The sequence below is a fragment of the Triturus cristatus genome, chromosome 4_2 (genome assembly GCF_964204655.1).
Source record: "Triturus cristatus chromosome 4_2, aTriCri1.1, whole genome shotgun sequence".
In the NCBI taxonomy this organism is placed as follows: Eukaryota; Metazoa; Chordata; class Amphibia; order Caudata; family Salamandridae; genus Triturus; species Triturus cristatus.
Genome location: NC_140586.1, coordinates 599,177,928 through 599,203,006, shown reverse-complemented (window position 1 = coordinate 599,203,006; position 25,079 = coordinate 599,177,928). Strand labels below are relative to the sequence as shown.

At 42.4% G+C, this 25,079-nt stretch overlaps 1 protein-coding gene across 1 annotated transcript in view; it reads left to right on the top strand.

The window, feature by feature from the left end:
- The window catches only part of TNNI3K (TNNI3 interacting kinase), a 2,902,528-nt gene that overhangs the window by 2,674,441 nt on the left and 203,008 nt on the right, over positions 1-25,079 (top strand). Inside the window, exon 22 of the mRNA XM_085600138.1 lies at positions 15,062-15,121. Within this exon, the coding sequence (XP_085456264.1) occupies positions 15,062-15,121 (60 nt within the window). The remainder of the gene's footprint in view (positions 1-15,061; positions 15,122-25,079) is intronic.

The following is a 25,079-nucleotide window of genomic DNA, read 5'->3' as shown; positions in this document are numbered from 1 at the left end:
CAGCGAATAAAAAACTGGCCACACTTGAAGATCTGCTGCAGGTACTGCTTGGTGTCTTTGCCCATCTTCACCATAGTTCTGCCTTTCAGTCAGATGGCAGCAGAGATCCCAAAAGAGCAAAGAAAGAACGAGGGCACTCGAAAAGGTAGCAGAACTCTGCTTTAATTCAGTTGTCGAAATAGAGTGCTGCAAAGTAAAGTTAGGGGAGGTGCTTCAAAGAGGCTGAGCAGTAGAACGCATACACAACCACACAAGCCCCAACAACAATTATGACATTTCGTACTTGCTGGAGTACTCACTTAAGGACATAATAGAAAACTGGTTGAACAAACTTTGGAAATTAATTTTCACAAAAAAGAGCATTGAGAATTGCGGTACCTTTTACCTGATAATATTGTTAATCCAAGTAAAACATACGGCCCATTTACCAGGAAAAAACAGTCCTCTTCCAATGCTGATGATGTTTATCCTCGAGCTATCCTTGTCTCTTTCAACAACTTTTTGGCCCGAGAGTCCATATTTGACCTAGCCAGGCCCAATAAAAAGAGGTCTGCCAAGGGTTGCCAATTTTTTGTCCGGCCGGACCTCTGTGCAGAGACTGTTGATCGACGTTGGCACCTACGCCAGTTAATCCCTATGTTTCAGGTGAAGGGGGCCCAGGTGTTTTTGCTTTTTCCGGCAAAATTGAAAGTGATCTTCAACAGCCAGACAAGATTTTTTCTGTCGGAAATACCCGCTAAGGAGTTCCTGGACTCTATTTAGTTAAACTCTTTAAGGCTTTGCCTCCTTTCTTATCTCTCCTCATTGTTTATTTACTATCTTTAAGCAGATTATATCTTATTCTGCTCCATAGCCTTTAGGGAATGATACTATTTACAGACATCTATTTTTGGGAAATTGTATTTGTTAAATGCTACCCAGGATCTTAGGGTCTTCCCCTCTTTTTTGGGGGGGTTTTTTCTTTTTTTTTTTTTAGAGGAGGAATTGCAGGTCCAGTGGAGTGTGGGGTGACGCTTACTCAACCATCACAAGGACCTCAGTCCTGTGCTCCGAACGGGGTGAGAGGGGTAGGGGGGGACAACGGGTGGGTGGGTGGGCTCAACAGGGGGTGGCTGGGTGGGGTAGGGGGTAGGGTGGGCGAACTGGGTGGTGTTGTGGTGGTGGTGGGTGGAAGAGGTGATTGGAATTATTGACATTAACTTCAGTAGGATGATTATAAATGCATGTAAGATACCAGTCATTCACCCATTTTTTAAGGTGAACAGTAGGAATACACTCTATAAATTTCTAAATTATCGCTCAGATATATTTCTTTTCTTTATATATATAACTAATGACAGGCCCTAGAGTGACGTGCGCAACTTGGAATATCTGCGGATTGAATGACCCCAAGAAGCGTAGGTTTTTTTACAAGCTGCTACAGATGATGCAAGTAGACCTAATCTGCCTCCAGGAAACACATATGCCTTGGGGCAGTCGCCACCATCTTAGATTCTTGGGTTACGATTTAGCGGCCTCCACTCGACAAACTTCCACTATTAGGGGTGTAGCTATTATTTTAAAAACACGAGTCGGGCAGGTTAAAAGGATTAAATAGGATAATTCTGGTAGATGGCTAATCGTTGAGCTGCTGGTTAACAATCGTCTGCTCTCTATATGTTCGATTTATGCATCTAATTTAGATGACCCGCAGGTTCTTATAGACTTAAATGTAGAATTAGCTATGTGGCCACACCCACTAATCTTCTGTGGAGACTTTAATATTAACATTCATAGGGGCATATGCATCAACATTGGCATTTGCGATTCCTTATTAGCGAAAAATAAGGATTCGCTAATAAGGAATAGCAAAAGGCTATGCATGTAGGAATCGCTATTCAAATAGCGATTCCTTAACTTTCCTTAATTGCTACTAGCAAATTGCGAGTAGCAATTAAGGAATCCCGTCCCAATCATTCCTATGGGCCTCCAGGCCCATAGGAATGAATTGGAGATTGCATGAGCAAATTGCGAGTACCAGTAGGTTCTCGCAAATTGCTCATGCAATTTCAAGGGTGCAAGGGTGTCAAAATGAAACCCTATTGCACCCCTGAAATTGATATGTGCACATATGTTGCACACACACATGCTCTAAGGGCATGTGTGTGCGCAACATGAAACTTTGAAAAATGCACAAAAGTGCATTTTTCAAACTTTTAGCAAATTACCATGCAGTTCATCTTCATGGTAATTTGCTCCCCCTATTAGCGAATTCGCTAATTTTTTAACTTTCATGCATTGCATTTAAGGAATCCCAAATTGAGATTCCTTAAATTAAGGAATCTCAATGTGGGATTCCTTAAATGCTATCGCTATTTAAGGAATCGCTATTTAAGGATTCCTTAAATAGCGATTTTTGCTTTTGGGTTGATGCATTGGGATTGGGTATTTTTGACTCAATACCGGGAGCTATTAGCGAATCGGTATTTTACCGACTGGATTTTGGCTTGATGCATGAGGCTGCAAGTCATTTAGATATCATAAAGCATAGTGCGTATGCTGGGCGGAAACCCTAGGTTTACAAGGCGCTTCGTATATTACTCTCTGAACATGGATTGGCAGACTTATGGCATGTCAACTATCCAACCTGTGATGGGTTTACTTTCTATTCAATAGATGGTCCGCATCGATTTTGTCTTCATGTCTCCTGAGGTTATGGGGTCTACTAAGATTAAAATTGACCCTCGGACTATATCAGATCATAATCCCATCATCATCTTTAGTTTTTCATGGGATCGCCCAGCTATTCAAATTAGGTCATGGACTTTCGATAGGAAGCTATTGCTTGATAAATTATACCAGGAACGGATGTCGGTTTGGATCCCAGAGTTCTTTGAAATTAACAGCCCTACTGCACCAGTAGGCATAGTCTGGGACACTTTTAAAGCCGCCTTGCACGGCGAAACTAAGAGAATTGCATCCTATCGATGGCAAGTCGAACAGCAAATTCTTAAAAGTAGAGTAGCAGCACTTCAACAAGCAGAGCTCGACCTGAGTACCAACATTCTCAGGGGCGAGGACGTAACAACCAGTCAGAAAGCGGTTGCCCTGGCTAAGGCCAATCTTTTGGATCCTCTCTATGAGGACATAGCAGCTAAGTACCTTCAATTTCGATCTTCGATGTATGAGGTGGGTGAAGCTGCTGGAAAGGTCCTTGCAAAACGCTTACAACAAAGAGCAATAGCCAACCAAATACTCAGGGTCAGGGATCAGTCCGGCACAGTAAAAGATTCACCCGGGGGTGTTGTTAATACCTTTGTTGAATTTTACTCAAAGCTATATACTGAGGAGGCAAACATAATTGAACACCAACAAATCCAATTGGAGCAATTTTTTACACCCCTCGACACTCAGAAGGTCACTGCCGATCAGAATCCCTTGCAGAACCCATTAGTTGGGAAGAAATTCTGGCTGCTATAAAATCTCTTTCTGCTGGTAAAGCAGCCGGGCCTGATCTCATTCATCTTGAATTTGATAAGACTTTTTCACACTTACTCAAGCAGCAGCTATTAGAAGTTTTTCAACTTGCTCAGACGGGGATTATCCCTGATTCTTGGCGGCAGTCGACAATTGTAGTACTTAAGAAGAAGGGTAAGGATGAACTAAACCCAGCTTCATATCGGCCAATAGCATTAATAAATACTGACAACAAAATTTACTCAAGGATATTAGCGTATCGGCTTGCGCAAATAATCTCTCCTCTAGTTTCTGTTCGCCAACATGGATTTATCCCTGGCAGGGACACGACTGATCACATCAGGCGGGTTATTGCCCTCTTAGATTGGGCCCAGGTGACAAATTCTTCCCTCGGGGTGATCCTGTTGAACGCCGAGAAGGCGTTCGACAGGGTCTCCTGGGGGTATTTATGGTCTGTCCTACATTGGAAGGGTATAGCACCCGAATTCATTCTAGCTCTACAAACCCTGTATATATCTCCAATTGCTAAAATTCGTATTTCAGGGAAGGAATCAAACTATTTCTCCATCAATAGGGGCACCAGACAAGGATGCCCCTGTTCTCCTCTTCTCTTTGCCTTATTCATTGATCCCTTTCTGTCCCTTATAGAAAAATCTCAAAATATTTCTCCAATTGTAGTTCAGGGCACTGAGTATAAGGCACTGGCATATGCCGATGACATAGTCGTTTTAACAGATAATGTTGCTGACTCTTTCCCGGCATTGGAGACTTTAGCAGTTCAATTTGGCTCAATTTCGGGTTATAAGCTAAACATTGCAAAAACACAAATTTTACAAACATCAGCTATGCCAATATCTCAGGTTCCCATTAGCACACAGGCAACATACTTGGGCATTCAGATCTCGGCCAAAGTCGATCAGATCTCTGACCTGAATTATCCTCCTGTTATTGATCTGATTCACAATAAGTTAGAACGTTTGAATTCTCTCCATCTTTCTTTATATGGGCGTTGCAATGTCCTTAAAATGCTCGTTCTCCCTAAATTTATATATTTATTTAGATCCATTCCATTATTAATTTCTAATTCTATCCTAATAAGAGCTCAGAGGATCTGTCAAAGATTTTTATGGGCATACCGCAAGCCAAGAAGAGCTATTAAATGGATTTGCCTTCCACAGGATCGAGGCGGCTGGTCTGTCCCGAATTTAGTCAATTACTACTGGGCAACTATGATCCAGCAATTTGCTTTCCCATTATTAGGCGAGATTACGGAGATACCACCATATTTGGCGCCATCAATATATTCAATTGCATTAGGAGATGCCACGAAAGGAATACTAACACGCATCCTCGAGCCAAGTTATTTTAAAAAAACGAGATTTAAGGTCGCATGGGCTCTATTTACGATCTGGCAAAAAATACGCCGTCTTTTTTTCCATCCCTCAGCTTAATTACTATACGCCATTAAATGCCTCTGGACTACTTCCAGCAATATTTCAAGAGGGTGTAGTCTCCATTTGGGCCTCTCAGGGCCTGAGGGAAATAGGAGACTTTGCTGATTCCGGCCGGATGGCTTCTTTTCTGTTTTTAAAATATAAGTTTCAATTACAGGCTAATCACTTTTTCAAATACTTACAAATCAGAAGCTTTTTAGATAAAAAAGCTCTGACGAACCTAATTCTGTTTGATAAAATTCTAATTATTGAATTAGTTAAAAAGAAAGCAAAAATTGGGATTTTATATCAAACTCTCCAATCCCAATACCCAGGTGATTTATCTGATCATAATAATAAGTGGGCAACTAAATTTGGAGTACCCTCCATCGACTTGAAACTTCCATTGATGCTAGCCAGGACCATTTTGGTCTCTGGCACTCTCCGTACTCAAAGTTATATGGCTATGTTTAATTTGTACTACACTCCGGCAAAATTGGTTAGATGGGGGACCACTATTAGGGGTAAAAGCTCATTCTGTGCAAGATGTAAACTTTCATCTGCCGATTCCCTCCATATGTTCTTCGATTGCCCCGAATTGTCTCTTTTTCTCAATCAAATTGAAACCTTTCTCACACAGATCACTCAGTCTTCAATTAAAATTACTACAGAAATGGTAATCACTGGGTATCAGTTTTCTATGACTTCTCAGAGATCAAGATATATGCATTCATTTTTGTTTATTGCAATGGCAATGGTTAGACTCTGTATTACCTCCCTTTGGATAAATCCTGAATCTCCTACTTTTTTCCATTGGCAGGCCAGGATGCTGGCATGGTTTAAATTAGAAACTGCTGTACAAAAGTTCAACGGGAAAAGACGACACTTAATTGCTTCTAAGAACTGGGCTCCTTTCCAAGAATGGTTACAAAATTAATAGAGTATCTCAGCTTATGTATTGGTTTTTTCCTATGATTATATGACAATAGGAGTCTGTCTTTAGTTTTTTTGTCTACAATGATTTCCTGCTGTATAATTCTCTATTGATTTCTAGTTTGTATGATTATGCTTCAGTGTCAATTCCTCTCCCACCACCACGGGAGGTTTGTAATTAAAAAAATCAAATAAATAAATAAAAAAATAAAAAAAGAAAGAACGAGGGCACTGGAAAAGGTAGCAGAACTCTGCTTTAATTCAGTTGTCGAAATAGAGTGCTGCAAAGTAAAGTTAGGGGAGGTGCTTCAAAGAGGCTGAGCAGTAGAACGCATACACAACCACACAAGCCCCAACAACAATTATGACATTTCGTACTTGCTGGAGTACTCACTTAAGGACATAATAGAAAACTGGTTGAACAAACTTTGGAAATTAATTTTCACAAAAAAGAGCATTGAGAATTGTGGTACCTTTTACCTGATAATATTGTTAATCCAAGTAAAACATACGGCCCAGAAAGAATTGTAAATAGAATAAGCAAACAGGCACCTCTCGAAAAGCCAAGAAATCTCACAATATTTGTTGAGAATTGCAAATTACTCTTAGCTCCCTCATGATGCTGTTGTTCTTTAACGGCAGAAAGATTACAAGAGCCTATCGATAGACATTGCAGAAACCAGAGAGGTTGAAGCCGTATCTTTCGTTTGTTATACAAACAGACTAGATAAAACAGTATTCATTGCAGTCCTCTACATCATTAATCCACGGAGGCATACTACTAAATAAGCTGTGCATGGAATTCAGAGCAGTTTTCTCAACAGCAATGCAACATTAAAAGTCTGACTTGCATTGTTTTACGCTGTTCTGTTAATCGAGATGGGGACGGGAGCACCAGACACAAGGGAGAGTTGGAGGTGCATGTAACGACATGGGAGGAGGTGGGAGGGGTGAATACCATATTCATTGCAGTCATCTACATCGTTAATCCATTGAGGCATACTACTAAATATGCAGTGCAGGGAACTCATAGCAGTTTTATCAGCAGCAATGCAGCGTTAAAGGTTTGACTTGCACCAGGCACAAGGTAGAGTGGAATGGACATGCAGCGACATGGGAGAAGGTGGGAGGGATGAACTATGGGCATCAAACTGAGCATAGGCAAACAGTAACAGGAGCAGGAAACCAAGAAACAAATAGAACAGATACAGATAAATAACCAAAGCGTAAAGATACAGTACTTGGTCTATGCTCCATGGGAATACGAAAGAGAAAAAGAAGGGACAAATAGGCAGGACTCACCACTAGCAAGGAAGGGTTTTTACCGGACACTGAAACAAACAAGTAAAAAACAAGGGGATATATTTCAGCCCACAAGAGAAATATATACTATACTATAGACAAAAGGTCTCGAATGCTTGACCTAAAATGTGGCCCATGTTTGCAAATTGAGGCTGTTTTGATTTGTAAAGACATGCTGTATAAGTGTTTTGCAAGGTATGGAAGGCTGCATGAATTTGAGCTTGCTGCAGGCAATTTTTGTTTCATTAGCAGAAAAATCAACACTAAAACTGGCACACAAACAGCCAAAGATCTGACCCACACACTGACATGTTAGACCAGCCCATTGGAAACTGCCTGATTGCTCTATAGGCAAGTTCAGCCCAGGGACAGTCTAGATGACCAGCAGGACTCTTGCCTGTGGGAGAGAACAAAAAGAGCGCTAGCCCCTCTAAATAGTGCCTCTAGCACCCAATAGCACAAACTAACCAGAGTGTTTTTGTAGAGGCAATAAGGGTCCTAAAGACCTTTTGCCACCTTATACTCACTTGGTCAGTCATACACTTTGTAGAACTATGTGGATTTACAGATCCAGTCTTGGAGTTTTCTAGCATAGAGTAAGACAGAATTGGATTACAATGCACAGTGCAAATTTTAATTTATTGGTCTTTCCATTTCCCCCCAATGTGCTGTAGCACTGAACATATAACAGACAAAAGAAAGAACACAAGCTTATTTTTCAACCTAGATCTCATGCAGTATGCTCATAGTCACTATACCTGTCAATGCTAGTTATGCATGGCATCACAATAAAGAATATGTTCTCAACTGGGAAAATAGTTTCACTCCAATACACATGAAGGCAGGTGAATTTGTTTATAGCCAGAATAAACAGGCATGTGAAACAGTGACCAGTGCCCTGGCCGAGGGAATGGGAGTACCAAATCATCCAGGCTCATCTGCAGACAGCAACCAACTCATATGGCTAACCAGTCGGGTGCGTCTCAGATGTCCATCAACAGAGGGGAGTCTGAATCTTCATTTGAAAGGTCTTCTGCGAGTTCTGTAAAGTAGGTGCGAAGGGGACCCCATATGTCTCTGGGACGGAATGTCGGTGACTGTAGTTCCACATATATTTTGCATTTAGTGCTGCAGGAGGCCAAACCGGCTAACCAGTCCTGCGTTCGATGCAAACCAGGGCTCTCCCAATATGGTGCGCAGTTTAAATATCGAAGTTTTTATATCGACCTACAATAATATCGAGTTTTTAATATTGTAGGGACAGAATATCGATGTCAAGAATATCGTTGACCAGAATATTGACCTTAAGGTAAGTAATATAGTTTTTTTATATCAAAGTAAGTAATATCGAAGTAAGTAATATCGTTAGCAAAAATATCGTTGTTAATAATGTCGATATTTATATTAGAGTTCTGTATTTTAGAATGTATTTTATATGTATGTTTAACATTTTTTGTAATGTATTTTCATTATGTTTAAATATATGTATTAAATGTTTAGAAATTAGTACATTTTTTAAAGTAAATTTTGCGTTTTAGTATCAGAGTGGGTTGTGGGTTTATAGGGGAATAGGGTGGGAAGTAATGTAATTATAATTAATTAATTAATATGTTTTTATTTATTGTTGATTATTAATTTATTGTTGATTAATTATTAATTGGTGATTAATTTTTATTAATTGATTAATTGATAATTACATTAATTGTGTTCTTTTTTATGTGTATTGGGTTGTGGGTTTATAGGGGAATAGGGTGGGAAGTAATTTATTTTAATTAAGTAAATATGAATTTAATTTTAGAGGTATTTATTATTTTTGTTAATTAATTATTATTATTATTTTTTTTGTTTTAACAAAAATTATTAAATTATTATGTATGTTAATTTAACCCCTACGCTATCCAAAACTTTCTCTACTGTTGCACTCACTGGAGTGGGAATAGTAATTGTTACCCCTACGCTATCCAACACTTTCCCTACTGTTGCACTCATTGGAATGGGAATAGTCATTTTTACCCCTACGCTATCCAACACTTACCCTACTGTTGCACTCACTGGAGTGGGAATAGTAATTTTTAACCCTACGCTATCCAACACTTTCCCTACTGTTGCACTCACTGGAGTGGGAATCGAAATTTTTAACCTTACGCTATCCAACACTTTCCCTACTGTTGCACTCCCTGGAGTGGGAATAGTAATTTTAAACCCTACGCTATCCAACACTTTATCTACTGTTGCACTCAGTGGGGTGGGAATAGTAATTTTTACCCCTATGCTAGCCAGCATTTTCCCTACTGTTGCACTGTTTGGAGTTGGAATGTTATTCCCTCCGCTATCTAATATTTTTTGTATTATTTTAGCTAATGTAGTATATAATACATTTTAAAAAGATTAAAAATAATTTTAATTTTCAAATTTGTTACATATATTTATTACATTTTTATTTATATTATTGTTTTATGTGGATAGATGTATTTATAATTTATAAGTTTTTTTAAACAATTTATAAGTTATTAAAATAATTATTAAAACATTAATAAGTATATATATTATATATTATATGTATATGTTTAATTTCTTTTTACATTATATATACATATTACTTATAATTTTTAAACATTTTGTAATAATTTTAACTGTGTTTATTTTAATTATCTGTATTATGTACTTTATTTAAAAATATTTTTTTTACTTAAATAAAAAACGATATTTTTAACAAGAATATTTTTGACATCAATATTTTTGGGGGGATATTTTTGTACTTACCATACTGAGAAAACAGGAAGTATCACCATTTACATAATAGTGATGTGGCTGGCCAGAGATAGCGCAAGCTTCTCTAGAAATCTATCTGCAACATAAGTTGGTCCATTGCTGGGCCGTAGTTAAGGCAAACCCCCATTCCCTGTCTCAATGGAGCTCAATTGCCAGGTACTTTTCTGTATCCGTCTTCCAACAAATGGGAATCTCTAGGTCTGCTTGTGAAGTGTTTTCCATAAGGGTAAATAGCTTGGATTTTGACCAGTTAATTGACAACTCACAGAATCCACTAAATATAATGATATCGCAGACTATGGGAGCAATGTTATCTGCCAGGTTTCTCACGAAAAGCAATATAGGAGGCGACAGGAGTGGAATACAAGTCCTATGTGGAGGTGATTCTCCACTAGAAGCCTTGCCAGTGGGTCTAGTAGTAGGGGGAGAGTGGGCACTCTTGTCATGTGCCCCTAGCTGTAGGGAAGGGATAGGACGTAAGGCTATTAACTTGCACCCTAGCTACGGGCTGTGTATACCATAGCTGGACTAGCTTAAAAAAAACCTGCAGCACACCAATTTTGACGAGTAGTTCCATAATTTATCCTTCAATTAATCAAATGCCTTTTTGGCATCTAGGGGTACCGCCACCTGTGCTGATTCAGGATGCAACTGATTCAGTATTGGAAAGATTGTGTGGAGGTTGACAGCGGTAGATCTGTGGGGGACGACCCCAAATTGGACCGGGAGATCAGCTGTTCCATCAGCACAGAAAGTTTAGATGCCAAGTATTTTATTATAAACCTTCAGCAAAGACAGAGGTCTGTTTTAGGAACACATTTCGGTGTCCTTACCTGGCTTGGGCAATAACATGATAACTGCGTCTCACAGTGAGCGCGGCAGGATCCCTTTCTCCAGGGCTTCTGCATGCACTTCAAAGAGCCAGCACATGTTTGTAGACTTTATAAAACTCACCAGTTAGGCCATCACCTCTTGGCGCCTTATGGCCCAACCATGTCTCAATGGCAGTTAGGATCTCCTTCTTAGTAATCGGGCAGGCCAGCAGCTGCTCTGGAGCATTATCCAACCTGAACATGTCATTGAGAAATGTGCAGATAGAGGCTATAGGCGGAAACAAATGTGAGGTATAAAGGTGCTTATAGCACCTGGAAAACTCAAAAGTTTTCTCTTTGCTAGTGGACAATATTGTGCCTTCGGCGGTCGCAGTTGGATAACAGGATTGCGATAGATATCTCCCCTCAGAAGCAACGCCACTGCCCTCTCAGGCATTTCATCCTCCAAGAAATGTATCAGTCTTGATGATCAGGTTGGAATAACAAAAATCATGCAATATTTTTCCAAGTACTCTAAACGGTTTTCCCAGCATCCATCAAACTTATAATTATCATTAAAAAAAACAAGTAACTTTGTGCATGTTCCTGCGTGGTTATCAATGCAGGATACAGAGCACACCTTATTATGACTAATCTCTTCTAAAAATAAAATGTAATTTAATTTAATTTTTTATAATTTATATTTTGCATTCCTCTGTATGCTGTGTGGGTATTGTCAAAGCACATTCCAATGGAAAGCCTAGAAACCAGAAATGTGCAGATAGCTACAAATATAAATGAAGAGCTGTAGTGAATATAATTTAGCACATATTCCTTTTAGCAAAACAATAAACACCTACAGGAGGTCAGGGGAGAGAGAATTGTATGAAAAGGTAGTAGTTTCCATCATGAAAAACAACAGCTTAGACAGATAAGGAAATATATGAGGCTAGTTGTGTCTAGTTGTGCTGCTGTTGGTAGAGTATTAGAGGTGACTCACGTTAGAAGATTGCCATAAGGTAAGCAAGAAAATTGGGTGCCTTGCCATCAGCTGGGTAGTAAAAGACAGTCCAAATTGTGACATCCCACACCGCTTAGCCTTCGTGCCACAGGACCAATCATAGCTACACCACTGTGAGTGGCGAGGAACTGAAACTCTAGATGGCTGCTCATCATGATCACTGTTTTTTGGTGCTCGTAGGCAGTTTTTCAGAAGGTCAGTATGTTTACAGGTATTTGCTTTGCATGCAAGAGATCTGTAATTAACTCTAACCAATGACATTGAAGATGTTGCAGCACCAGAGTGATCACTTCCTTGGGCTTCAAACCTGTTTCTGCTCTGTTAACTATATTTACCAGACACGGAATGCTGCAAAACTATCCCAAGTTAAGGAACATAGAGTTGCAGTAATTCTGGGAACAGTTTTGAAGAATTGTAGGACTAATTAAGAGTGCATTTATCTTGTTAGACGCACTTTAATGGTCATGTAAACAGTCTCGTGCCTTTCAAACCCAGCACCATTACTTCCCTCTAGGCATTATATACCCTAAAGTGTATAAAATACCCTGAAGTGAGCCAATGAGAGATCCAAATGTAGCCTCCAATCTACTAACTCTTTGCACCAGGTTTGCCTTATTTTAGTAATGCAAAGCCAGCTCAAACTGTTATGCTGAGATTAACCATCCAACACATATCAGAATGTGGGTTGGGCACTATCCAAAGTAACGCAATGTTGCACTATGCCCTGCTCTGTGTGTCTTTGTGTCAATGTGGGACTCCAATGGTCGAAAAAAGGGATTTGTTCCAACATTTTGGGCCTCTTAAACGTTCTCATTCCTCCTTGTTTTTCCTAATTTGCATGTGTGCTGCACTGTACAGCACACATACAAAACAGGAAGTATTAAAGCATAGTTTTTGTACCAGAAGGGTCCCCTTCCAGTACACAACCATCCTTTAGAGAATACATACACCCTTGCACGATAGTCCAAGGGTGTTTGCCTTGGTGCACGGCAGCCTAATGTGTGCCAGGTCAGGGAGAGATGAAAACAGCACCATATTTTAATATATGTGGTGTTTTGCTCCCTCCCTCTCACGCAACACAGTTCCTGTTGCATGAATTCTTTGTAAGCCACCATGCTGTTTGCTCAATGGCTGGGAGTACAGATTGCATTGAACAGTTGTTAAAGATTCGAGGGAGTATCATAAGATGATACTATCCCAAAAAACATTTTTCCAACCTCTGGTTTGCATTTTAGAACACTTCAAAGCAAAATGTTTTACTTTCTTTTTGTCTCGGTTATTGAGCCTGGCTCTGACATGTATTGTTTTCAATCACGCTATGATGTATATCCAAGAAATTAGTGCTAAAAACTCCAAGAATGTCAAACTTCGATATCTTAGCAATGCCTTCCCTTCGTCAAACACACCACTAATAGTTAGGTTTAAGTCAGCCTACAGACTGCATTAGTTTCCAAGGGGCATATTTACAAACCCCTAACGCCACCAGAGCATCACTTTTCTTGATGCTCCGGTGGCATTGTGCCATTCCCCATATTTACAAAATGGCGCTCAGCCACTTAACGTGGCTCAATGCCACCTTGTAAATATGCCTCTTACTGCCACAGTCTGCTGCGGCAAAGGGGCGGGCAATGGGTGTTGCTGTGGGCGTTCCACCACAACACCCACTGCTTTCTGATGCTGCCTTATATTTACAAGGCTGGGGCAGCGCCAAAAACAAAGGCTTGGTAATTCCTGGTCTTAGAATGGCGATTCTTTGCTCTTTCCATATGTGCTGCATTCTGCTGCACACATAGAAAGAGCAAATCGTCATTGTTGAGCACAGGCTCCCTTGCAGCATGGCAACAGGGTGTCTACGCTGCTGCTATACAGCTTTGTTAGTGCCAGTGCTAGGGGAAACACAGGGGTGTTGCGTATTTATGTAAATATGGCACACTCCTGTGTTTTGAAAATGTCGGAGTGCGTGGTGCCAAATTGGGCATAACACCACGCTCTGACATTTTGTTGTAAATATGCCCCAATATGTAATAAAACGGAATCTGTAAATAGCACACAAAAAATTAATGAAACAATAAACACACATACTCATAGGGACAAATGCACAGCATTGCAAAACCATCACCAACAGCTTGTCACCAGAAGGGTTCAGGTAGGTAGATTAATGATCGCAGAGCAAATAATATTATATTTTACATTGTCTTCCTTTTATGTGCCATTTTGATTTAACTGAACTGCATGATGAAAAATGCTGTATTCTTTCCGAGTTAAGATGTTAATTGACGAAAGAACTGGGGTGGGTTTTCAGTTTATTTGCAACCTTCCTAATTACATCACTTGTCCACCTTGAATTGACTAATTTTGCCCATTGTTCTCTATGGCTTGGTCTTCAACATGGAGCATTTTGGAGCATATGCCACGGGAACATCACTTTTTCCGACGTTCTTGTGGCGATAGGGCCATGCCTTATTACAAGGCAGCGTTAAGCCACTTAACGTGGCTTAACGATGCCTTGAAAATAAGGCTGCCTCGCCTTATTTGCAAGGCAGCGTTAAGCCACTTAAAATGGATTAACGCTGCCATGTAAATAAGGCCCGCTTTCACATTATGCTTAGCATGAAAGGGGTGGACAATGAGTGTTGCTGTGGGCGTTCCACCCACTGATATTGACGCTGCCCCCTATTTACAAGGGTAGCGTAAATAGGAGGCAGAACCAATATCAAGACCAGGGAAAAACCTGGTCTTAACTTGGCGAAACGAGGAGAAATGCTTCATTTGTCCTCATTTTTGCTTTTTCCATGTGTGGTGCCTTGTGCAGCACACATGGGAAAAGCAAAACGCCTTGAATTGTTTAAGTTCAGGAAGGTGGCCCTTCCTGCACATAAACAATCTTTAAAAACAAATGACATTTTGTAACTTCCATGTGTGCTGCATTAAGCAGCACACATAAAAGTGACAAAACGGCATTTAAAGATTGTTTATGTGCAGGAAGGGACACATTCCTAAACATAAACAATCTTCCCCTTCACGTAGACACCCTTGCAGTATGGTGCAAGAGTGCCTGCATTGGCGCTAGGCTGCTAAGCATAGTGCAATCGCACAGGGAAACGCAAGGCTGCAACATATTCTTGTATGTATGGTGCAGCCTTGCGTTTCTGAAGTGGCGGAGTGAGGCGTTAAGCCATGACGGCCAACGCTTCACTCCACCACTTCTTTGTACATATGCCCCTTTTGTATTTCAAGACGTCTCAAAAATTAATGCTGTTGTCAAAAGTATGTTATATAAAAAGCGCCTTTCTTTCTCACAATACAAATGCAATTTTCTAATTCTATTACAGGGCAGGCCAGAATTTTCTGAAGTTGTCTCAAAACTGGAAGAATGCCTTTGCAATATTGAGGTAAAATTCTACATCATGCCTCTAGATTTATATGTGAAAGTCTCTAAAAGCACACCCATTTTTAGGTCTCGCCTACGGGCAGTTCAACCAGTTTGTTTGCGCAAAGACCTACTGTCAGGTTACAATGCGCTAGAGACTGCTTATTGATTACCATTGTTTGGCTTTATTGTCATTCTCGTTTACTTGATGTTTATTCATTAGCTTGTGTGGGTTTTCCTTGCTCTTCTTGTGTTTGTTCTACTCCTGCAACAGGGTCTCATGACAAGTGTCTTTCCACGACTCACTTTTCAAGCACTATGTTTTCTTTTTGATTAAGCTCTTTATCAGAGGTTATGTGTTTTCCAGCTGTCTCGCTCGTCCGCTTCTCTCCACTGGTCTGTTGTACTCTGTGTTGCTTTCTCCTGCCTGTGTGCTTACCCCTCGCCTTTTCTCTGATGCCCTCACTCGTGTGTGCTTCGCCACTACATTGCTTCCTCTCCAATGTGCCACTCCTGACCTCAGCTTCAATCGCTCTCTCTCTTCAATTGCTCTCTCTCTCGCTTCTGTTTCCTTCTCTTCTCTCCCTGCTGTCTACATTGCTATCTCTCAAGTCTCTTTGCATAAGCCCCATCAGGTGATTAGTGTGCTATACAAATCAAGATAACATAACACCCGCACCCACCATGTTAATTCTGCCCCCTGCCATCCGTGTTCCTTTCGCCCTCCGTGCTGCTCTCCCTACCAGCTTTAAAAAAGAAATGCTGTTGCGAAAATCTTATTTTCTTAATATAAGCACATCCAACTTGGATCATGTCATTTTGCAGGGGTATGAATTTGTCACGCATGCGCCTACAAAATGACGCAGCCGGCCAAACATGCATTTTTCCCCCTCCTCTTTAGCCATGATCCACAGCACTGGGGATGCTGCACAGCAGAGCTAAAAATCGTTTGCTAAGCCAATCAATTCGAAAGGCGAGACCTATTAGCTCTGCCATTGGTTCTTCCTTCAGTTTGCTGATTTTGCTCTCTGGTTTACAATATCAAGACATGGTTGGTAGTTCTCTGTTGAGCTGCCTAGACTGACTGATCAATCCTTAGCATAATAATAGAGCCTGCACCATTACATGGGCGGAAATGTGGCAAATTGTGTCCTCTGTGGTACTATATACCATAAAAATAAATTTGAAGCTAAATTCATGGAGGTTGTTTAATCTACCACACAATAGCCTGCTATTGTAAACCTATTGAATGAAACATATAAAAAAGGAAACAGACGTGTTTTTAGATTGGGCATTAGTTATGTTGACTTTAGAAGCACAACTATTATAATACTCCAGAGGCACCACCATTTCACAGCAGAGAACGGTCAAAGTGCATCTTGAGCCATTACATGTTTATCACATTCGCTTGCTTTGCTTTGAGAAGGTGGAATGTTTCTTTACACTGTAAACGTGCATATCAATCACCTTCCGCAATCATTCAGGATAACGCCGCTCTGGAGTTCATTCAGGTCTTGGCATTCATCAGTAACAGGAAATGATGCAAAGGCTCAGAATATCTGAATAGTAATGCGGGAGCTCCCCTGAGAAATCGGCTTTTGCAACCTTTCTTCACAATGTTTACAATTGAGCATTTACTGCGTGCGCGGGTTGCTGCAGCAATGAATGTATTCTCATTTTAAATAATTCATTTAAAAATATGGTCCCACACTATAGTTAAATCAAGATTAGAAATTCAGATTTTTGTATTCTGAAAGCACTTCCTTCATAGAAAATGATTTAATGATCTGTCCTAAGACTCTCATGGTAAGAGCTCACAGGGTTGAATCATGACACATTGCAAGATGGGTGCCAAGTTTGTGGTGCAAATTCCACCAAAGTTTGGCATGACTAAGCACACTCGTCAATGTTCTCTGTCTTGGCCTAGGCAAGGAAACTTGAATTGATGTAAGTGTACATGAATGTGTGTGGTTTTTTATGTGGTATTTGCATAGCCCAAACCTCTTCAAAAGGCAGCGGAATACTATGCAGGGTCCAAGGTAGAGATTCAGTCAAATGATGCTTGGAGGGGGCAGGCACTCCATTCCTGCACCCAGAAATGGACTGAAGAGCATTTGAATCTCTCAATGCACATACGTAGAACATATAATGGGTGGTCTCCTTTCTTTTCTTCCCTATGGCAGAACATTGGATTGGTGCATACCATCTTTAATAATGTGCAAAAGTCAAAAGAGCTCCCATATTTTCAAAGATTATGCTTCCATGCAACCAGGGAAAACCCACTTTGGAATTAGCAGGTTGCCTTTACTGTCCCCCATTTAGACCTTTTCTGCAATAGATAATTACAGGGGAAGTACCAGAAACAACACCGAGTGACATTTGTGTAGACTCTAGTGTTGGTACTAATACCCCCGCATCTTTTAGATTTTCACTTCTTATAGATGAATGGTGTGAGAAGAGCATAATTTTTCATGAACTCCCTGTTTTTCATTTTTATGAGAATGGATGTACTTGTGCTTTTTGACTCTACACACTTGAAGACCACTAAACTCACAGTGCATGTGCTCTAACCCTAAAGTTAGCGTAAAATTGGCTTCCCTAAATTGATATATTTTACAATATTAAGTAATACCACAGTAACATGAAGCAGGAGCAGAAAGTGCACCGGTGTCTTGGGTAAATGTAGGCATAGGGGCTGAAACAGGCCAGACACAAAAGCACTCAACTGCTGTGAGTACAGCTACAGCAGACAGGGGTAATGGGAAATCCTTTTTGACATGTTTAAAGGGCTACTTTTGACGTTAGCTATGTTACTATACATTGTGTGTTTAACCTATAGGTTGTTAGTGTATAAGGTGCAAAAGTGGCATGCCTAATATTGATAATGGTATCCAAAGACACAATACAAAAGCTCTCGTTTACTGTGTTAGGCTATGGTAACTCTCTCCTCAACTAAAAGCCTGCTTGTGAATACAAGTCATAATTTTTGTAAATTGGGTTAGGAAATAGCTACAGAAATCAAGTAGGTTATTGCAGTATTTAATCAAATTAATTGAGAGGTAAACTTAAATCTTTGTTAAATTGGATGCAAAATCGTACTTTTTCTCTACATAAAGGCCTGGAAAATAATTAGTTTAATACTAACCAGGCTCTCCCTTCTTCAGATGTATTAAGTAGCTCTTTGGTAGAGTGTAAACTATGTTTCCTGTAAATGAGGAATACCCTTGGCCTGTCGGCAGTGTAGGAAAAGTAAATTACAGGTCATTAACTGCTAGTTATCTAGGAATGTTAGAAAGGAGAGTGTAAAGGAATATCAAATGTTCTCAAAAGACCAGGCTGGTGCCTAGATATTTTGCATGTTGACTATTACTGGGTCATAATCTGAGGAAGGTCTTTGATTGTGGTCTGTTCCCAGGTACTGTTGCCACTCTCAACATGAGGGAACATGACTTCTGAACTAGCCTTGGTTGATTTTCAAATGGGGTTTTCATTTCAATAGGCAAGCCCCTGGGTGGGATTTAAAAGCTCAACAGACTGACAATGGAGTTCTGCTACTTAAAAAAAAAATTCTTCTTAAACATGGAATATACAGCAAGGACCGTCAATTCTTATTAGAGGATACCCTTTCACTCTATACTGCTTTGTGCCTAGAGTTAACTTACATGTTATCCAGCACCACATTTACATTTGACCACTGTTCTATTGTCTTTTCATATGAGAGTAATCGTGAGCGTGTTTGCCAGGTAATGAATATGGCATAAATATGACGTTTAAAAAGGAGTAATTGAATGCACCACGTTTTCAAATATATTTGAATAACATCATGCTGCTTTATCACTACAAATACATGCTAATAAAGTAAGATGATTGACAGATTATTGTGTACTAGGTATTTCCAATCTTCAAACAGGAGAGTCATTTTGATTGGGCAATTTTCCAGTATATAATGGAAGATAATGAATGCTCCAGCCAGTGGAACAGTGTACATGATCTCAGATGTCCCGCTATTAATTGAGATAATACATATGTATACTGAGACAAAAAAAAGTGTGATCTTACCAAGAATGCTGTTACTTATCTGTGCAAAAATCCCTTACTACGATACAGTATAGAAGGAGCCCAAGTTGAAAAAGTAACAACTCCAAGATCATAGGTTATCTAAAGTTCACTAGTGTATTGGATCAATGGAAAGAAGAAGGTATTGGAAGTTGTATCTGACCTCAGGACACCCCCCACGTCGCACTGCTCGCCAGCGGTGCCCACTCGCTGCCGCTCGTTGTCCCAGCTCCGTTGTAGCCCGTTTCTTGCTCCCTGCTTCTTTTCTGTACCTGCTCCCTTGTTAGCCCGTTTGTCGTGCCCACTGCTTCTCTGTCCTGTACCTGTGTTTTTTCCCGCATTGTATTGACTTGTGCTTGTTTTTGGGTTAGCGTGCCTCGCTAATCCCTCTGGTGCCCCCACCCGCTCCCCGCTTCCCGCCACTGCTCCATCGTGGCCCGCCCTCTTTTTACCTTCTGTACCCGATTGGCCGCCCCGCTCCCGCCTCCCAACTGCTCCGCTCTCCCACTTCGCCTCATATGGAGCACGCGCAGACGCGCAGCGGGCGTGCCGAATGTGCGCCGAAGGCGCGAAAGGCAAGCCCGTCTACGCCCGTCCGCGCCTGGCCCGCGCCCAGCGTCAGGACCCCTGGCCCCCGAAGATGCCAGCCCACATGAGGGACATACGACACCGCCACCCTCAACGCTCTCAGCGCCGGACGGAACCCCGTCTGCTACCGAGCCACCCCGAAACGCGCCTACGGACCCTTCACCTGCCAAACCTGCAAGTTCTCCTGCCTCCGGACCTGCACCGCACCCGCCAAGCCGAACCCCAGCAACAACCACCTCAAGTGCATCCTGCTCAACACCCGCTCCGTCCACAGACACACCGTCGAACTCTGGAACCTCCTCGACACAACATCACCAGACGTCGCCTTCCTCACAGAAACCTGGATGAACGCCTCCTCAGCCCCCGACATCGCCATAGCCATCCCAGACGGATACAAGATCACCCGGAGGGACCGCGTCAACCAGACCGGAGGAGGCATCGCCATCGTACACAAAAACACCATCCACATCACGACCAACTCTGATGACACCTTCACCGCCGCAGAGCACCTCCACTTCCAGATACACACCGACCCAAAGACCACCCTCAGAGGCACCCTCATCTACAGACCCCCGGGACCACACACACAATTCGGCGAAGACATCGCAGACTTCATCAGCCCGCACGCCCTCCCCTCCGCTGACTACATCCTCCTAGGGGACCTCAACTTCCACCTGGAGAACAACAAGGACTGCAACACCAACACCCTGCTGGACAACCTCGCCAACCTCGGACTCAAGCAACTGGTGAACACCCCCACACACTCCACCGGCCACATGCTTAACCCCGTCTTCTCTTCCAGCAAGCACGTCACCTTCAGCCACTCCACCGAACTCCACTGGACTGACCACAGCTGCGTCCACTTCAACTTCAGAAAAACCACGACCCACCACCACCACCTGCAACAGGCTCCTCGCAGGAGCTGGAGCAAGATCACCACCGAGCAGCTCACCACCTCCCTCAGCCAGAACCCTCTCGCCAGCACAACGGACCCCAACGAAGCAGCCAGCAACCTCACACAGCGGCTGACCGCCTGCACCAACGGCCTCGCACCACTGAAGAACCCTCCCAGCAGACCCGGCAGCAAGAAAGCCCCCTGGTTCACCAACGAACTCAAGGACTCCAAGAAGAACTGCCGCACCCTCGAGAAAGCCTAGCACCACAACCAGACTACAGACAACATGACCGCCCTCAAGCACGCCACCCGCAAGCACCACCAGCTGATCCGCACCACCAAGAAGACAGCATTCAAAGAAAGACTAGACAACAACGCCCACAACAGCAAGGAACTCTTCAGCATCATCAAAGAGCTCTCCAACCCCAGCGCCGGAAACAACGACATCACTCCTTCACAAGACCTCTGCGACTCACTCGCCTCATTCTTCCACCGCAAGATCGCCGACATGCACAACAGCTTCAGCGCTCCAACCACGCACCCAACCACCGAACCAACGCCCCCCACCACCACCCTCTGCGCCTGGACCCCGGTCAGCACCGAAGATACCACCCGCACGATGAACACCATCCACTCCGGATCTCCAACCGACCCCTGCCCCCACCATGTCTTCAACAAGGCCGACTCCATCATCGCACCCCAACTCTGGGACATCATCAACACCTCCTTCCACACCGCCACCTTCCCGGAGAGCTGGAAGCACGCCGAGCTCAGCGCCCTCCTGAAGAAACCAACAGCGGACCCCACCAACCTCAAAAACTTCCGCCCCATCTCGCTCCTCCCGTTTCCTGCCAAAGTCATCGAGAAGACCGTCAACAGACAGCTCGCCGCCTTCCTCGAGACAAACGGATCCCTCGACCCCTCACAGTCCGGTTTTCGAGCAAATCACAGCACCGAGACCGCACTGATCGCAGCCACCGATGACATCAGATCCCTGCTCGATAACGGCGAAACAGCGGCCCTCATCCTCCTGGACCTCTCTGCAGCGTTCGACACTGTCTGCCACCGCACCCTAGTACAGCGCCTCAGCAACATCGGGATCCAAGAGAAGGCACTGAAGTGGATCATCTCGTTCCTCGCCGGAAGAACTCAGAGAGTCCGCCTCCCCCCGTTCAGATCCGACGCCACCGAAGTCATCTGCGGCGCACCACAGGGACCATCGCTCAGCCCCACCCTCTTCAACATCTACATGAGCCCCCTCGCAGCCATCGCACACCAACACAACCTCAACATCATCTACTATGCTGACGACACCCAGCTGATCCTCTCCCTCACCAACGACCCCACCACCGCCAGAACCAGCCTCCAGGAGGGGATGAAAGACGTCGCTGAATGGATGAAAAACAGCCGCCTGAAACTGAACTCAGACAAGACAGAAGTCCTCATCCTAGGATCATCGCCCTCCGCCTGGGACGACTCCTGGTGGCCCCCTGCTCTGGGCACCACTCCCGAGCCAATGGACCACGCACGCAACCTGGGCTTCATCCTGGAATCCTCCCTCTCGATGACCAGACAAGTCAACGCCGTCTCATCATCATGCTTCAACACCCTGCGCATGCTCCGCAAGATCTTCCGATGGATCCCCATCGAAACCAGGAGGACGGTCACCCAGGCACTCGTCACTAGCCGACTGGACTACGGGAACACCCTCTACGCCAGAACCACAGCCAAACTTCAGAAGAGACTCCAACGCATCCAGAACACCTCAGCACGACTCATCCTGGACATCCCCGTCACAGCCACGTCTCCAGCCACCTGAGAGACCTGCACTGGCTCCCCGTCAACAAGAGGATCACGTTCAGGCTCCTCACCCACGCACACAAAGCTCTCCATGACCTGGGCCCCATGTACCTCAACAACCGCCTGACCTTCTACACGCCCACCCGCCAGCTACGATCAACCAGCCTCGCCCTCATCACCGTACCACGCATCTGCAGAGCCACCGCCGGAGGAAGATCCTTCTCCTACCTGGCAGCCAAGACATGGAACTCCCTCCCCATCCACCTTCGGCTGACCCAGGACCATCTCTCCTTCAGGAAGCAACTCAAGACCTGGCTCTTCGAGCAGTAGCGGACCCCTCTCCCCCAGCACCTTGAGACCCTCCGGGTGAGCAGCGCGCTATACAAATGCTAAGTATGTATATGTGTATGTATGTATCTCCTATTTAACATGCATATCGGCTCCTAAGTTTGCTTGCAATAGTTCTTTCTTATGGTTTTGGTTACATAGCTTGAGGTGTCAACAACTAACAGCCCACATTAAACCTATGTGGTGGATTGGATTCTCCTCCTATGAATGATTAGGATCCTGGATCATGTTCAAAACCAGAGATTTGTGAAAAGTACTAATAAAATATTAGCCTCCCAAAGCACTGATACACAATCAATATACTCTATACTTAATCACGTTTATTGCTGTACTAGAGGAAGATGGGTTTTACTTACTGAAAACATTTTCATTACAGAGATGCTTGGAAAGTTACCTTGGAAGGCAGAAAGCACCCGAAGGAGGTGCATTTCTTCTCGCTCTTGCTAAAACAGCTTGGCAACGAAAGAAATAGTGTAGTCAAGCTTTTTATTACTGGTTAGATGTTATATGACTGCAACTTCGATGTTTGTAGTTTCTTATGAGAATAAAGACTCTCCCTTAAGCAGGATGTGCACAACGTATGCAGCCATATTTTAGTTATTCTTTTTAGAAGCAACACATTATTTATGGATTTTGAACTGCGAGACATAGTTTTTTCAATGCCATATTTCCACATAAAATAGATTTACATACAACTGATACAAATGAAGTTCACATATATAGTCACTGTTTAGCCTGAAGATATAGCATAGATTCAGACTCCTGCACCTACGTTATACTTGGTCTGGCCCAGAAATTGATTCTAATATTTTTGAATATTTGTGTCTGACATAGAGTGAGGCACAAATTGCATCTGACATTGTTTCATACCCCGTGGCCTTACAACATTTTTGTTTACTACCAAGGTGCAACAGGACACATCTCTTGGCTTTCAGACTGACAAATCGACTTAGTCCACAATCTCAAATTCCTGACTGGCCCAATGTTTTAAAAGATTTGCTTTTCCAGAATGTTTACATGGATTTTATTGGCAATTTGAAACAACATGTTATTATATTGTAATCAGTGTCGGAAGTTTACAAGGACAGCTAACACCTAACAATGCAATTAGAGAAGCGGATTAAAGTTCACTGCAAATTGAAGTAAGACTAACGGGCTAACAAAGCAAAACAACTTCCCCTGACAAACATCAATATTAGAATAATTAAAGGCGGGAGGAGGCACATGGGTTATAAAAAAAGGGAAGGTACAAGGCTTTAAGTAACTACAGCTACTGTAGTTTAAACTATACATCAGGGATGTTGCATCTAATTTTGCAGACATCTGAAAAATATGTAGGTTCAAGTGATGAGTAGAGAGTATTAGTTCTGCTGATGACAAAATCAGCCCATATGCATAGGAAGTGGTATATCTACTGCTTTGCAATTGTATAGGTATTGTTTCCAAACAGGTTCTGTTTAGATAACACCTATAGGATGTGAAGAACAATAACGCGTTATCTCTGGAAGATCTACTATCAATCATACTAAGTTAGTTACCTTGCTATTTGATACTGATGCTTGTTTTTATGACCCCCATTAGGAGCAATCATTCTCACTGACAAAAAAAGTTTGACAAAGATTCCAGGAAATTTTGTGGCAAATTCTGGAAAGGTTTTACATTCCCAGTAAATACGCTTGTACTGTTATTTTATTCAAGACCAGCTGCAGCTCTTTGCCTGAATCAGTTACTTTTCAAGACATTCAAGATTGAACAGAGTACGAATCAGAGCTGCCTGCTAACCTCTGTTTTATTTGCCCTTTACAGTGATCCTTGCATTTCTGTAATTAACAACTCTAGCTCATCTAGTGAATGTGGTCAAAGTACATGCTTATGCTCATAATATAGCAGTGGTTACTTCTGATCCTTGCATGTTTCTTCCAAGAATCAAATCTCTACAGGAGGAGTGTGGCACTTATTCAGGTTATAAAGTTAATAGTGATTAATTAAAGGTCTACTATTTTATACTGATCCTATGAATTTACTTATTACATTAGTAGTAGAATATGTAGGCATGAAATACTTTTGCGCTATGATCATCTTTGGGCTATTAACTTTGAACCATTATTAGCTAATACTATGCAGTTTTAAGGAGATATCATCATTTACCACTTTCATTGCTGGAATGGGTTACATTTGTTAACATTACTACTCTTCAGAGCTTCTTATCTTTGTATTGAGCACTGCAATGCTTGATTCCTCTGTTCTTTTTCAAAAAGCTGCACTGCAGTCTCACATCCCTAAAATGGCAAAT